The 15,135-nt window shown below is 45.0% G+C and overlaps 1 protein-coding gene across 1 annotated transcript in view; it reads right to left on the bottom strand.

Moving 5' to 3' along the window:
* Nucleotides 1–15,135, bottom strand: part of LHCGR (luteinizing hormone/choriogonadotropin receptor) — a 63,890-nt gene that overhangs the window by 11,576 nt on the left and 37,179 nt on the right. The window contains exons 7-9 of the mRNA XM_065929309.1: nt 13,675–13,743; nt 7,926–8,000; nt 3,658–3,843 (exon numbers count right to left, since the gene is read on the bottom strand). Of these exons, the coding sequence (XP_065785381.1) occupies nt 3,658–3,843; nt 7,926–8,000; nt 13,675–13,743 (330 nt within the window). The remainder of the gene's footprint in view (nt 1–3,657; nt 3,844–7,925; nt 8,001–13,674; nt 13,744–15,135) is intronic.

Raw genomic sequence — 15,135 nt, 5'->3', positions numbered from 1 at the left:
GTGTTCTGCACCATTGTCCTAACTGAAACACTTCCAGGGGAGAGAGTGAAGGCTTCTGAGTTGTCATTAGAGTGCTTCCAGCTTAGATAAAATGCTTCTGAATGCTAAGTGTTTTGTGTGGGCTCTAGAGATGAAAAAACTTAAATTTGTCACATTGAATCATGGATTTTTCAGTGCTCATTAAAAGATAACTTTGTGGTATATTAAGGTTTGCTACTCACCACTCTCCTCCCCACATCGGCCTTGATGAACAAATAACCATTCAGAGTTCATGGCTTTGAATTATAACTGGGAATCTCTCTTGTAAAGATTTGAAGATTTTTGGACCTGACTTTAAAATGATGTGAATTTTCAGCCTTTTTGGCTTTATGTGCAGAAATGTGGTCGCTCCCTATTCCTCCATCTTTCCCTCTGAGAAATTTAGCCTGTGGAAAGGGGTAAATGTCAAGAAATTAAAAGAAGGCTATACTTATACTCCTAAGATGAAACCACGGGGAGGCACAAGGGAAAACTGGATCAAGAAACAGAGAAAAGAAGAGCAGGCTGTGAGAACTCCAGGCTTTCCTGAGGAGAAAAGAGAAATGAGGTAATTCAAGATGGGCATTTCTATTTATTATTCTTCTCCAACATTAACAGGGCTTCTCAGATGGCGCTTGGGAAGACCCCCTAGAGGAGAGCACGCGAACCCACTCCAGTACTCCTGCCTGGAAAATCCCATGGACAGAGGAGCCTACAATTGTAGCCTACAGGTGGGCTACAATCCACAGATGGACAGGACTGAAATGACTTAGCACGTTAGCAACATTAACAAGACAATCCCCTGTAGGAATGACTTTGTGTAAAAGCAGGATGGTGGAGAATATGTAAGGACTATTGGACCTACTGGACTCACTTTCAGAAATTACTCAGCTTATTATTTCGCTTGTGAGAGAAAGGGGGAGTGAGAAAGAGAGATTGTGTGTGTGTTTGATGCTGACTCTGCATCTGTTACTTAGAGATACTCCACATGAACCAATCTACAATTAACAGGAAATGTGGTTGTTCTTGGCCTTCAGTTCTGTCTACTCTCTCTCTTTTGGAATTTTAATCAGAGACACCAAGGAGAGTTTGGGGGCCATCTGCCTAGGCAGCTGTGTGGGTTATCCAGGCTCCGCAGCTGCAGGGCAGAGGGCTGACCCAGAGTTTGCACAAACATCCACTGGCCCAGCTTCACGCTCTCCATCCTCACTAGCATCCAAGGTTTCTGACTTTAGAGATAGAGAAAGAGTCAGCTGAAACTTGTCATCCTAATCAAGACAACTGCTGTTGACTGCATTACCCTTTCACTTAGTTCTGGCCCACAGTTGTGTAATGCCCACCCCACCCTACCCCCCCTTATTTTTCTTTAACCCAGAGGTAGTAGTCTCTCCTTTCATCTGCTGGAATAAAACACCCCTGAACTAAAGCTTTAACATGTCAGTAACTTCAGAAGGGATGCAGCCTCCTTTCGCACAACAGTGGAAGTGTCCAGAATCAGCTTTATCCTAAACCAGCATCTGTATTGTGTGTTGTCCTAGTTCTCTCACCAGCTTTGCTCACTCACAGCCCATCCTCCACCTTGCTGCCAGAGTGCTACTTTACAGAAGCAAATCCGAGTGATTCTGTTTTGAATTCTCCAGTGGCCCCGCATCCTCTAAGCGACATCCTTACACTCAGAGCCCGTCATAGCTCACCTCTCCCTGGTCTCTGCTCACGCATCCTCCTCTCTGTGACCAGAAGTTGTCTTGTTCTGGTTTTTCTGAATGACTTTCATTCCATGGTCTCTTGCCTTTGTGCCTTCACAAAAGCTATTCCATCTTCTTGGCATGCTTTCCCTCACACCTATCTAGCTAATTGCTACCTGTTCTTCAGAGCTCAGCAGAAGTCACTTCCTGGGGAAGTCTTCCATAAGCCCTGTTGCCATTTGGAAATTCTCCCTATGTTCTCCCAGAGCACTGTGTTCTGTTCTCAGCTCTATCATAACATTTGCTGTACTGCTCCTAAGTATTAGCTGTCTTGTGTGTTGTCCCCAAGTAGCTGCTCATGACTCTGATGGTTGGGACGAGCTCTTACTCATCTTTGTAGCTTCAGACTTTTGCACAGTGTTTTTCTGGAACACAGTGAATACTCAGTGTGAATACTCAGTTAATGTTCAGTGTGAATACTCAGTGTGAATGTTCAGTGTGAATACTCAGTTAATGTTCTTTGAAGCTCAGTTAGTGGCACACAGCTTTCTGAGCACAGTGAATGGCCTGTCTTCTTGGTTACCCCAAAAACTTCAGGTAGATCCATACCTCCCTACCTATGTGAGGTGTGAAAGGGGTGTACAATGATAACATGTGCTAGTTGATTAACCGTAAATAGGTTGATTCCAAAAACAGTTGCATCCTGGTGTCACTCTCTTAATCCCTCATCTAATTAATTGTATGGGAATCTTCTTAGGCTGTGTAATATTCTTTTAGGGCGATGTTTTTCCAGCTGTGAGTTGTGACCCATTATTGGGTCATGAAAGCAATAAGGTGAATCAAGACTAGCATTGAAAGCAAACAAACATGAAATAAAATAGACAAGAGAATATCAGTGTATGCTGGATAACCAACATAACCAACAAGGACCTACTGTATAGCACATGGAACTCTGCTCAATGTTATGTAGCCTCCTGGATGGGAGGGGTTTTGGGGGAGAATGGATACAGGTATATGTATGGCTGAGTCCCTTCACCTGAAACTATCACAACACTGTGTCAATCAGCTATACCCCAATATAGAACAAAACGTTAAAAAAATAAAATTATGCAAAAGAAAGAAAAAAAGAGAATATCAGTGTTTCACATGTAAAACAGTTAAGTAGTGCTCTGTTTTATTTCAGTTACATGCGTTGTGTTTACTGGGTTGCAATGTGAAAAAAGCACTTCTTTGTATGCATTACAGTGGGGGAAAAATCTGGAAGAGAGTGCTTTAAGGAAAGAATAAAATCCTTCACACCCTGCCATTCCATTCTGGACTGAAGTGAAGTGAATTAATTGAATCAGTAAGACCACCCCCTCACCTCAACCCTGCACTGGTCACAAACCCACAAACCAGCCAGGAGTTTCTGCCTTTTCCATTCCCATACTAAGCTAATCCTTAGGGAGCTAGGATTCTGTTCTATATTAGAAGACAGTCTTCTGCCGGGAGAGAAATAGCTTTTTAAAAAAAGCAGTGAAAACCTTCTGTAGTGTTCTGTGTCTTTTTTTTTTTTTAAACTAAAGATTAAGACATTAGGTAAAATTGACCTTATTGGGCCTACTTCCCCTACTTCTTTAGAAATGATGCTCTTTGATAAGGATTAGAGCTAGTTGATCTTTGAGATACCAGTTTTGTACTTCATTTTGCAACTGCAATTATAGCCTGATTTAAGGCTCTAATTGAATTAGCTCAGAATAAGTGATAAGGGTCTTTTAGCTGCAGGGTGAATCGACTCTTTGGAGTCAGTTTTCAGGAGGACACGGGACAGTTCATTTTCTTCTTGTCTATCTGAGAGTGACCCCATGACTATGGTGCTGGTTTAGAAGGCAGGCAGTTGCTGACCAATTGACTATTTTCAAATCTGAGTTTCTGCCACAGCTTGGCAGGCTCTACCTTTTGTTTTTTCACTTACTCTTTTGTTGGCAAATTCCTAAAAGCACAGCAGTGGCTGGGGTAAGTCAATGTGGCGTCCAGGAGGTTGGTAAATTTTTCTCTTGATGGCAGTTTTTTCAGAGAATAGGATGATGTGGCAATTAGCGTCTGAATGGACTCTAGCCCATAGCTAGGCAGGGCCTGCAGTTTAGTGGAAGAAATATCCCTGAAAAGTCAAAAAAGAGAAAGGCTTACTTATTTATTTAATATATTTGATTCATAGAATGAAACTTTGTCTCAACAATAGCATCATTCTAGGTTCTGAGGCATTTTTTATCTATCTTGCTTTCTCCCTGATTCTCCGTTTCAGTTACTCTCATTAAGATATGAATTAAAAAAAGCTACGTTGTGTTTTTCCTTATATTCACCCCATTATCCATTCATTAGAATTCCCTCTCTCTCCTGCCTTCTTTCTCCCTCCCTCTCCCTCCCTCCACTTAGCCGAAGTAAAATAACCACTTGCTTTATGATAGAGCAGGCACAGGCAGTGGCACCAGCTTTTGTGCTCTACCCCAGGGGGAAGTACTTAGGCCTTCAGATGCCTCTCTCTTTGCTGATCAAGCTCCACAGAGTAGGTTTTCATGAAGCACAGGCTGCTTATGCTATTAAGAGCCACTATGTGGCATTAGCCATCATCGACCTTCTCTAAAGGCAAACTGGATTCATCAGTCCAAAGCAAGTGAATACTCAGTCATGCAAGCAGAATTGTGTAGAAATCTCAGGATTTTTCAAACAAGGTCCTGAACCCCTTAGTTTTTCTAAACTTGAGGCAATGTGCAAGAAAACTCGAAACAAATTAAATGTGAGAAGGAAGAATCAGTGGGCATTTAAAAATTCTTCCCGTCTTCCTGTGAAGATTTCCAGGCAGCACAACCCCGGGCTTCAGCACCCTGACCCAATACTCAGTGCCCAGCACATGGGACAGGATCAGTGGGTGACTGATGGGCAGACGAACTTGACACCATGGCGTGATGAGGCTTGGTCCTTGGTGGAGCAATCAAGGCGGCAGGATTTGCCTCGGGGATGGCAGACTCTTACTGCTTTTCTGCCCTTATTGGTTTAGGTAACCAGTGTTCTCATTCTGTTTTACAGAGTTATTCTCTTAGATGTATTAGGGATTGAGTACCTGATTCTTTACAGGACTGGTGAATTTTTTTGTTTTTATTATTTTGGAGTGGAAGTAATATGTTTTAAGTTAGGATTCTATAAATGGCAAGGTCTTATTACAAAGGAGTAAATCTCTGATGATAGATTTTTAGTTTCACTGAGTGACTCGTGGGGGAAATATTTTGGGGGTATGGATGGGAGGAACGCTTATAGATATCACTTAAACCCTGAGGGTATAATGCAGATAGTGATTTGGGTAGTAAGAGACCTAGGCCTGGTCCCACTGTTCTGAAAAAGTCAATGTAAATGCCTGCAGGGCTCACATTCACTTCTAAGCAGGCAGGCTGAGCAGTTTTTCAAGGGAAAACTGTCACGCTGAGTGTCTTACAACCATATTCATTCATTCTTGTACCTGACCAAAGGCAACTTTCCTTAGCCATTCATTGCCCAAGTAGGTGGCTGGTTTGCTGTAAGAACTCTGCCTGTATGGTGTGCTAGACCGGAGTACTTTGAATACAAGACATGTAGACAGGGACCCCTATGGTAGGATGGCAGAAGCTGAAAGACAGCAGAGAAAGCAATGAGCAGGAGCCATGAGGAAGCAGAAATCATGAGGTTGAGTGGAGAATAGAGAAGAAGTAGGACTGATGATGCCAGAAGTTAGGGAGTGGAGAAAGTCAGGAATTTTGGTGGCGGGAGTTAGGATGTCAAGAGACTCAGGTTAATAGGAAATAAGTAGAGTCAGATTGGTGATAGGAGTTGATAGTGGTGGGAGCTAGGAGCCAAAGGAAGTCAGGAGTTGATAGGAGAGGAGAGTTGGGGAGGAGTCGGGAGTTGAGAGTGGCAGGGGCTAAGAAGTAGAGTTTGGGGCTTATAATGGGGGAATATAGAAAAGTAGACAAGATCATGAGTAGATACTGGCAGGAGCTGGGGTATAAAGAGTAACTGGGTCAGTTCATTCCTTCCTCTCATCAAAGCCTTAGAGCCTCCTCACCTCACTCAAAGCGTAGCCATAGGGTCCCTGACCTGGCTCTCGCCACCTCTCTGTCCTGCTCTGGGCCCTTCCCCTTGGCTCACTCAGCCACACTATTCCCTTCTTTGTCCTTCCAACATGTGCACATCCTGCTCAGTTCCCTCCGACTGGAATGCTCTTCCTGCTGATACCCACACAGCTTTGCTCCCTCCTTTCTTTCAGGTATTTGCTTAAATACCACTTTTTCAGGACAGTCTTCCCTGACCATTCTCCTGAAAATACTGACTGCCCCTCCTGAGAACTCTGTTCGCCCAGCCAGCTAAGTTTCTCCACTCCACAACCATCTGGTGTAGTACATATTTTCGTTACTCATTTAATCCTTGTCCGTCGTCCCCACTCTATGAAGGCAGAGACATTTGTCTTTTCTTACTCACTTGCCATTTCCCTGATGCCTAATTCAGTGCCTGGCATATGGAGTTCCAGTTATTGGAAAAATCAATGAATGAATGAATAACCAGATGAACTGTGCTATACTGCTCACTGTCTTTCTGGTACTTTTCTCATTTTTAATAATTATATTTACTTTAAGTTGATTGATGATTGCTTTATAACATTGGCTTGATTTCTGTCATACATCAGGGGAAGGCAATGGCACCCCACCCCAGTACTCTCGCCTGGACAATTCCATGGACGGAGGAGCCTGGTGGGCTGCAGTCCATGGGGTCGCTACGAGTCGAACATGACTGAGCGACTTCACTTTTCCTTTTCCTTTCATGCATTGGAGAAGGAAATGGCAACCCACTCCAGTATTCTTTCCTGGAGAATCCCAGCGACGGGGGAGCCTGGTGGGCTGCCGTCTATGGGGTGGCACAGAGTCGGACACGACTGAAGCGACTTAGCAGCAGCAGCATACATCAACATGAATTAACCATAGGTATACCTATGTCCCTTCCCTCTTGAAGCTCCCACCCCCCTTCCGCCCTTTCCTACTCCTCTAGTTTAATACAGAACCCAGTTTGAGTTCCCTGAGGCATACAGCAAATTTCCATTGGCTCTCTATTTTACCTGTGTTATGTATATGCTTCCATGCTACTCTCTCCATTCATCATAATACTTTTCTCACTTTAAAGTCATGTGCCTGTTTATCACTTTGCCTGTTTATCATTCCCCTCCATAGTGTAATTTCTTTATAGGGTGGCGACCAGAGCCCACCACTGTCTGCAGCGTGGTGCCTGGTAAACAGGATGTGTTCAAGCCGTGCTCGAAGGCCTTGGTGATGGGGTGCCAGAGTAGGAAGTAGTGGGCTGGTACCTCTGCGGAGAGGTGAGGCAGCCTCCTCTGTTAGAGCTGCAACGTGTCAGGAGGCCCGTTGCATTTCTCCCTGAAGCCTGGCTGCAGCTGCAGTTGTTTTCTATAGGATGTTTCTGGCTTCCCAAGGCATTGTCAGGAGACTACTGGTTCAATCTCCTGTTCCTCTAATGTTCCTGTGTGTCCTTATGCTCAATGCCCATTAAATGAGGGAACTTGGCTCTGCTCCTTGCATCCTCAGACAGCCTGACACAACGGCAGCTCACTCAACACTAATTCTCATGGGGGGATACCAGGGAACACCGATCCCCTCTGCCGGCACATGAAGAGGCCCGCCACATTTGATGCTGTTTGAACTGTGTCTCACCCAAATTCATAGGTTGAAGTCCTAACGTGCAGTACCTCAGAATGTGACCTTAATTGAAACGGTATTTCCAGAGGTAATCAGATTACAGTGAGATCAGGAGGATGGGGCCTAATCCAATATGACTGGTATCTTTGTACAAAGGGGGAAATTTGGAGACAGAGAGACACATAGAACACCCTGTGGAGACTGGAGTTCTGCTGCCACAACCAGAAGGAGCTGCCAGGAGCAGGAGGGGACAGGCACAAGTCCTTCCCTCGAAGCCCGCAGAGGGAGCAGGCCTGCTGACAGCCTCGTTTCAGACTCTAGGCTCCAGAACTGCAGGGCGGTGCAGTGCTCTTGTTTCAGTCCCTAGTGGGTGGTGCTTTGTTATGGTAGTCCTTCCCCATGCAGAGACTCCCCCACAAACCCAGCTGGAGATGATGCGACTGGACACCCTGAGCCGGCCTGTTGGGGTGCACCGGGCAGGGAGGGGAGGCAGCACCACTGTACTCACAAGATGCTAGGCCCCGTGGCCCCCCGGAAGGCGTCGTTGTGCATCTTCTCCAGGTGTGCATTTTCCTTTAGCTCCCTGTGGGGAAGGACAGGACCCTTAGTGGAGTTTCCAGCTCATATATAACCAGTCAAATCTGTGCACACGCACGTTTGGAGCAGCCTGTGTATGTGGTGCTCAGGGGTTGAGGCCACAAGGAGGGGCTGTAGATAAAATGCAAAAACGGCATTCTTGTCTTTGGCATAACTGTGAAATCTTGGGTGTTTGGCTCTGCCCTTTCCCTGCGGTTTCCCCCTCTCTCAGCGGAACCCTCTGTCCTACCACTGCAAGCACTCGCTCCTGCCCTGGAGCTGTGCACATTTCCTCCAGGCAGCTGGGCAGGGCAGAGATGCTGCTCCAGTGTTCAAGGCTGAAGGGTGCAGGTGCGGCGTGCTCTGTACCAGGCTCTCAGCCATCATGACCTTGGAGAGCTCAGTGTTAGTTTATACTGAAGTTTGCAAATCTTAAAAGAAAAGCAGCATCCATTCAAAGCTACCCGCTTTCATCATGTTAATTGGACTTTTTCTTTCAGCTGTGCATTTTTACTTGGGCTTCCCAGGTGGTGCTAGTGGTAAAGAACCTGGTTGCCAATGCAGGAGCCAGAAGCCACTGGGGTTCAATCCCTGGGTCGGGAAGATCCCCTGGATGAGGGCATGGCAACCCACTGCAGTATTCTTGCCTGGAGAATCCCATGGACAGAGGAGCCTGGAGGGCTGCAGTCCATGGGGTCACACAGAGTCAGACATGACTGAAGTGACTGAGCATGCATGCATGTGCATTTTTCGGTGGGTGACTGAGCATGCATGCATGTGCATTTTTCGGTGGGTGACAAAGGGGAAGAAGAATAGCCTGTATAGAAAATTGCCTCCTACACTAGTCTGGGCTACCTGTCTGATCATCAGTAGGTATGTGTGTTGTAGGCAAAGAAGGGTCAAAGGCCACTGCTCTTAAGGAGCCCAAAAGCTGCAATGGGAGTAGCCACCTGAGGGCTTCTGTTCCTTTTAGGGCTCCCTGGTAGCTCAGATGGTAAAGAATCTGCCTGTAATGCAGGAGAACCGAGTTCGATCCCTGGGTCAAGGAAGATCCCCTGGAGAATAGCTACCCACTCCAGTATTCTTGCCTGCAGAATTCCACAGCTTAGAGTAAACTTTGCAGGACTAGCTTGGCCTGGTCCCACTGAGCATCCCATCTGGGCCCTGACAGTGGTGTCTCCAAGCACAGGCCCCTCTGGATGGACAAGGGAGCTGGGAAAGGAGTCCCTGGGCTCAGACTTGCCGGCTTACTTTTGGTCACTTTCTTCCTATAAGAGAAGGGTTTCAAAGAACTTTCTGGAAAACCCTGGACAATGGGCAGAGTGTACATTCATTTTTGGCATGATGATTGTGAACACGGGACATGATTCTTCTAGTAGCACTGTTTCAGTGGTGAAAGAAATATACCAACACCCACTGCCCCTCCCTTGCAGGATCCTTTGTAATCAGGCAGCTCATCTCATAGCTTTACATCTTCTTTATCATCTTTCTGCAAGACTCCACATCACCCTTGCCATTTAAAAACTGCAAAAGCCCCTGCATTTCACCCATTGGTGGCTGTTTTCCATATGCTTCTACTAAGCATTTTCCTTGGGAAGCCTCAGCCCTTTCATCACAATGCACCCGTCTATCTCACATCGTCCCATCCCCTGGGTATATTTCCACTTTCAAAGCGATGAGGTTGTCAGAGTCAATTGCTATTTAAAATCTAAATCAAAAGAAAATTTCCTTCCCAAACCTCCCTGGCTCTTCTTCCTGATGTGGTTTGTTTTAATTATGTTCGGTTGTGGCCATAAATCATTGAAACCAGGCTCTGTGAGCAGATAATCCTCATGTCAGCCAGGTCAAATTAATTGTTCAAATTTTATGACAGCTTTTCGCATGTTTTATTAAAACTCGGATCTTTCTGTATAATGATAACTCTGCATTATGTAACTCAGCCAAAAAGAAATCAAATTTATCTACCACGTTTTCCTGGAGGTCCTTTTGGGAAATCTCCTGAGTGGCATGGCCATCTAGGTATGAGAGACACAGGCAGGCAGGATGACCTTTGGAGGTACAGTGGGAGAACCCCCAAATTCCAGCCAAGGCTTCCCTAATGGGGGTGCTCAGGGAACAGTAGGGAGGGACCCCGGGACCCCTGGAGGTATCTGAGGGTAACCTTCTGAGGTTGCTCCCCTGCACCATATCTGCCTTAGTAAGCAGCATATTTGAGGACTTTGTAGCGCTCTGGTGTCATCGTTCTGGACAGCTTTGGACAGGCCTGTACACGAGGAAGGTGTCAGAAATGGGGCTGGATTGTATAGTTGAAAAATTTTGCCCAGTTCTTTTGAAAACTACTCCCTCTGCCCTGCTCAAACCCTTCAGTGAGTCTCCTTCCCCTCAGAAGAGAATTCGGACTCCTTCCCATGGCCCCTCAGTCCTGATGCCTTGCTCCTGATACATCTGCATGATTATCTCATCCAGTGTCTCTCTTGCTGATGGCCCTCCAGTCACAGCAGCCTCCTCCCAATCCTTGGAGCTTATCAACTTCTTTTCTTGCTCAACTCAGGCCCTTTGCACATGCTGCTCCCTCTTTCTGTAATGTGCTTCCTCTCATGATTGCCAGGGCTGACCCCTTGTCATCCTTAAGACTCAGCCTCAATATTATATCCTTGGTGAGGACTGTCCCTGAGCACCTAACCTAGAGTCAGTCTCCTCGCTGTGATTTCTCGAATCTCAGTAATGAGTTATTTCCTTCACGGTATTTATCACTGCCTGCAATGAGTTCATTTATTTTTTACCTTTTGGTCCATCTCTTCTGCTAGAAACTTCATTGAGGGCAGGGACTCTTTCCACTGTACTGCTGCAGACCCAGCCCTTAACACCGTGCCTCATATATTGGCGATGCTCAATAGATGTGATGTGTTGAATGAATAAATGAATGAAAAATGTTTGTGTTCTTGGCAAACTGATTTGTGATCTTGGTTTCCTCTTTCTTGAAACTATGAGGTATGGAGCATTCATACTAATGAAACTTTGGGACTTTTTAAGTCCACACCCATTTCAGTGCCTCTCAAGGGGTTGGCCAGGACCTCCCTCCTTATGCCCTGCTTTCCCTCACCTCCCAAAGCTGTACCCTGCTGGTTACCTTCTCACCTCTGACTTTGCTCTGGCTTCTTTTCCTCATCTGTTGTTTTCCCTTAATTTTATATTCAGTCCTCTTATTTTTCCTCCTTGTACAGGTGACCTGGGTCACAAAGGACTTCATGTATCCTCAGGTACTTCTGACTTCTGTGTCTGCCCTGGACTGCCCCTTCCAACCCTCTGCCCTTCCTGCTAACCCATCCACCAACCTTCCCTGAGCAGCCCTCTCATACTTTCTACCCCAGGACTTTCAAAGGCTTGTTTTCTACAGCAGAGAGTCCAAATTCTTTATCCCAGCATCGAAGGTCCTTCCTGCTTTGTCCTTGATCCACATCTAGGACTTTTAAAATCCTACTATTTTCTGGGCTATGAGCACATCCTAAGCACCTTCCTCTGGGCTGTTCTTGTCCTCTGAACATAGTGCATTTTCCCTCCATCTCTGCTTGTCCAAGTTAAGCCCAGCTCAAGGTCTGTGTCTCTCATGAGACTGTCTCTAATTCCCTTCTCTTCTGCCCCTGAAAGCTCAGAGGACTTTACCTCTCTCCGGCCAGGTGCCACACTTTGCCTTCTGTTTTAGTAACTCCTTTGTGTACAGTTTACATACCATTTAGGAGTGTTTCTTCCTAGGCTGTAAACTCCTGCAGGGCAAACACCAGGCCTTAGTCATCTTCATTTCATCTCAAAATATAGCAGGTTCCTTCAAACACAGCTGATGCCTGGCAGACACTTGTCAATACCAGTATGAGGCATCTGGGAGTGCTGTGCCCAGAGAGGATAGGCCTCTGATTTTAATTCAGCAGAAACAGATTCAACTGGCCAGAGTGAAACCTGCATTGAATTCAAGTCCACAAGAAAATGAGGAAAAATCTACTCCATGATAGGAAGGACAACTTTTTAAAAAGCTGCCATTTCTTGAGCACTTAGAATGTGCCAGACCTGTGTTAAGTGCATGAAAACAATCATATTTAGTATCATTCATTCATAATTAATTAACTATGTAATGTGACAAATAATAAGAGAGCACCTACTGTATGCTAGGCACTGTGCTAAGTACTGAGGATACAACACAGAGTTTTTCATTTTGGTGGCGTATCCTCCATATCAACCTATTAGCAGCTCTATTTTATGGATGAAAACACTATGGTTTAGAGTGGTTAAGTAACTTGCTCAAGATCGAGGTGATAAATGATGGAATTGGAGTTTCAGTCCCAGTTAGTGACTTTTAGATCTGTTTTCTTAGCCACCAAGCTACATAACATGGTATCAATATAATAGGGTCTTTAGTTAATATTTATCATTAAAGTATATAATGTACTATATATAAACTTTTGCTACTCAACTTCAGACTGGCAGCATTAGCAGCTCCAGGGAGCTTGTTAAAATTTCAGATTTTCAGGCCCCACCCTAGACCTACTGAATTAAAATGTCTGGGAGTGGGGCCTGGGATCTGTGTGTTAACAATCTCCATGCTATTCTTATGTTTGTTAAAGTTGGAGAAGCACTGGTGAAGACCATAGTTTATACACGAAAAGTGAAAGTGTTAGTCATTGAGTCGGGTCTGACTCTCTGTGACCCCCTGGACTGTAGCCCGCCAGGCTGCTCTGTCCATGGGATTCTCCAGGCAAGAACACTGGAGTGGATGCCATTCCCTTCTGCAGGGGATCTTCCCGACCCAGGGATTGAACCTGGGTCTCCCATATTGCAGGCAGATTCTTTACCGTCTCAGCCACCAGGGGAACCCAAACTTATACATGACTTATTAATGATAAAAGCCTTTTCATCTATTTGCTTTCCTCAACTTTGGCTTTAGTTGTGCCTTTCACGTGTTGTTAGGTTTTATTCTCGACAACTGTAGGGTGATGGTCATCTTCCTTGGTACCTGTTATGGTTCAAGCAGCGCATCCCTGCCCCCGCCGCCCTGCAAGCTTTGTGAATGAGCCACTTTTTAAAGGAAAGGGGTCACAGAAAGAAAGAGAGGCTGAGGATAATGAAGGAAGCAACGGGGATGCTCCTCTAGAGTTGAAGGCTGTTCACACTGGGGACCAGGGTAGGGTGTGGGGAAAATGCAGGGCTCCCTCACCTTGTGGGAAATGAGCTCCTTACCCACCCCCGCCCTAGCCCCCGCAGTAGGGAGATGGGATTCTGTGTGGGCCTGTTGAGGCTGATTAGGCTGGTAAATGGCCTTATCCAACATCTTTGCAGTGGGGCCAGGAGGAAGAATTTCTTCACTGAAATCGTGCTGCCTCTAACACATCATCAACCCAAGTGAGGGGACTAGAGAGGGGGGCTGTGAGACGGAGGAGCCTAAAGCAGGGTGTTGAATATTTCAGCAAACTGTCAACTTCAATGTATCCAGGCTGCATCTGTTTTTGATATCAGGGTGCTCTGGGGTTTCCAGTCAGCCAGTTGCCTAGTAACATGCATGCTACACTGAGGACCAGGCACTTGAAAGTTTATTTTTGTCCTGAGTTAGTTGCTGAAGATTGAATGTGATCTGGTAGCCAGAGTAATATTTCATTTTTATTCATAAGCTGGGGAAACACGCACATACTTACAGGGAAATCAGTGTTGTCCCATTGAATGCATGACTTTGTATTTCTTCAAATCCATTTCCATATAGTTTTCTGAAGAGGGAGGAGAGAGATTTTAGAAACGAAAGAAACACAGTTTGGAATCACACATTCTTCTTTCTGTGACATTTATTACTAAGATAATTACTGGCATTTACAATATCTAGCTCAGTTTTTCTAACATTTTAGATCCTCAGGGCCTACTGAGATAAGACTATTTCCTTGCTCTAGTTTACTTCCACCTCCACCACCAGGACCACTACTAATTTGTTAAATGTTTGTTAAGTGCCAGATATTGATCATTATGCTGATCAATATCTGGCACTTAATAAACACTTAATAAAATATATGCAAAAAATTCTGCATATATTTTATGATTTAATCCTCATTGTTATTCCCATTATTCTGATCAGAAACCTAAGCCTTCATGTTGCTGTGTAACTTGCTTAAGGTCAGAGAAAACAGTGGCAGAACTGAAACTGGAGCCTTGAGCCATCTAACACTTAAGTCTTATCTCTGGTTGTCCAGGCCAGTGTGGGTTTTCCGGATCACTAAAAGCTGAGGGCAGAATGCTCCAGTACTGAGTTACTGCTTCTTTTCCTTAGATGAGTCTGTGGTGTTAGTGTTAGCCATATTTTGTTCCACAACCAAGATTTCAGTGTCTGTGAATAGTTATTTAAGACCCCTTGGATAGTGAAATCAATTTAGTTGGGTGCAATCAGCATTTAACAAAATGAAATAGAACAAACCGGAAAATGTTAGAGTATGTTGCATGTAATCAGGGTAGTACTGTTTATGACGTTTTGTGCCACCATTGTTTATATAATGTACATGAAAGTACACGTATACATACATATATATTAGTCTGCCCAGAGCAAGACTTAAGACTCCTTGGAACACAGATGCTGGGAAATGTTAGAGCCAGAAAAGAACTTGGAGAGGAGCAAGGCGCATCCTTTCACTTTACAAAGAAGGAACAGGGCTCAGAGAAGAACGTGGCTTGTCTAAAGTCCACAGTTGGTGGAAATGAGACCAGAACACACTTTGACTGGGGCTACTTCTGGCACATCAGTTTTGCTGGTTGATGTGCCTTTTCTTCCCTGAAATATCCACATGGCCCCTCTTCCTCCTCCTGTAGAACTATGTTCAATGTTATGTTCTTGGTGTGGCCCTTCCTGACTGCCCTATTTACCACCCTTCCCTTCCCCAGCATTCCAGCATTCTCCCTCTCCCTTCTCTGATTTACTTTATCAGCATCTGACCCATGATTATATTGTTGTCTACCTCTCTCAGCAGAATGTAACCTTTATGAGAACAAGAATTCAGATTATTCTGTTCATTGCAGGATTACCTGTATGTAGAACAGTGCCTGGCATCTGGGAGGTTTACAGTGAATATATGTTCCATGAATTGAATGGACAAATGGTAATATATTAGATGAATTTC

The sequence above is a fragment of the Muntiacus reevesi genome, chromosome 3 (genome assembly GCF_963930625.1).
Source record: "Muntiacus reevesi chromosome 3, mMunRee1.1, whole genome shotgun sequence".
NCBI lineage: Eukaryota > Metazoa > Chordata > Mammalia > Artiodactyla > Cervidae > Muntiacus > Muntiacus reevesi.
This window is presented reverse-complemented; position numbering and strand designations above follow the sequence as displayed.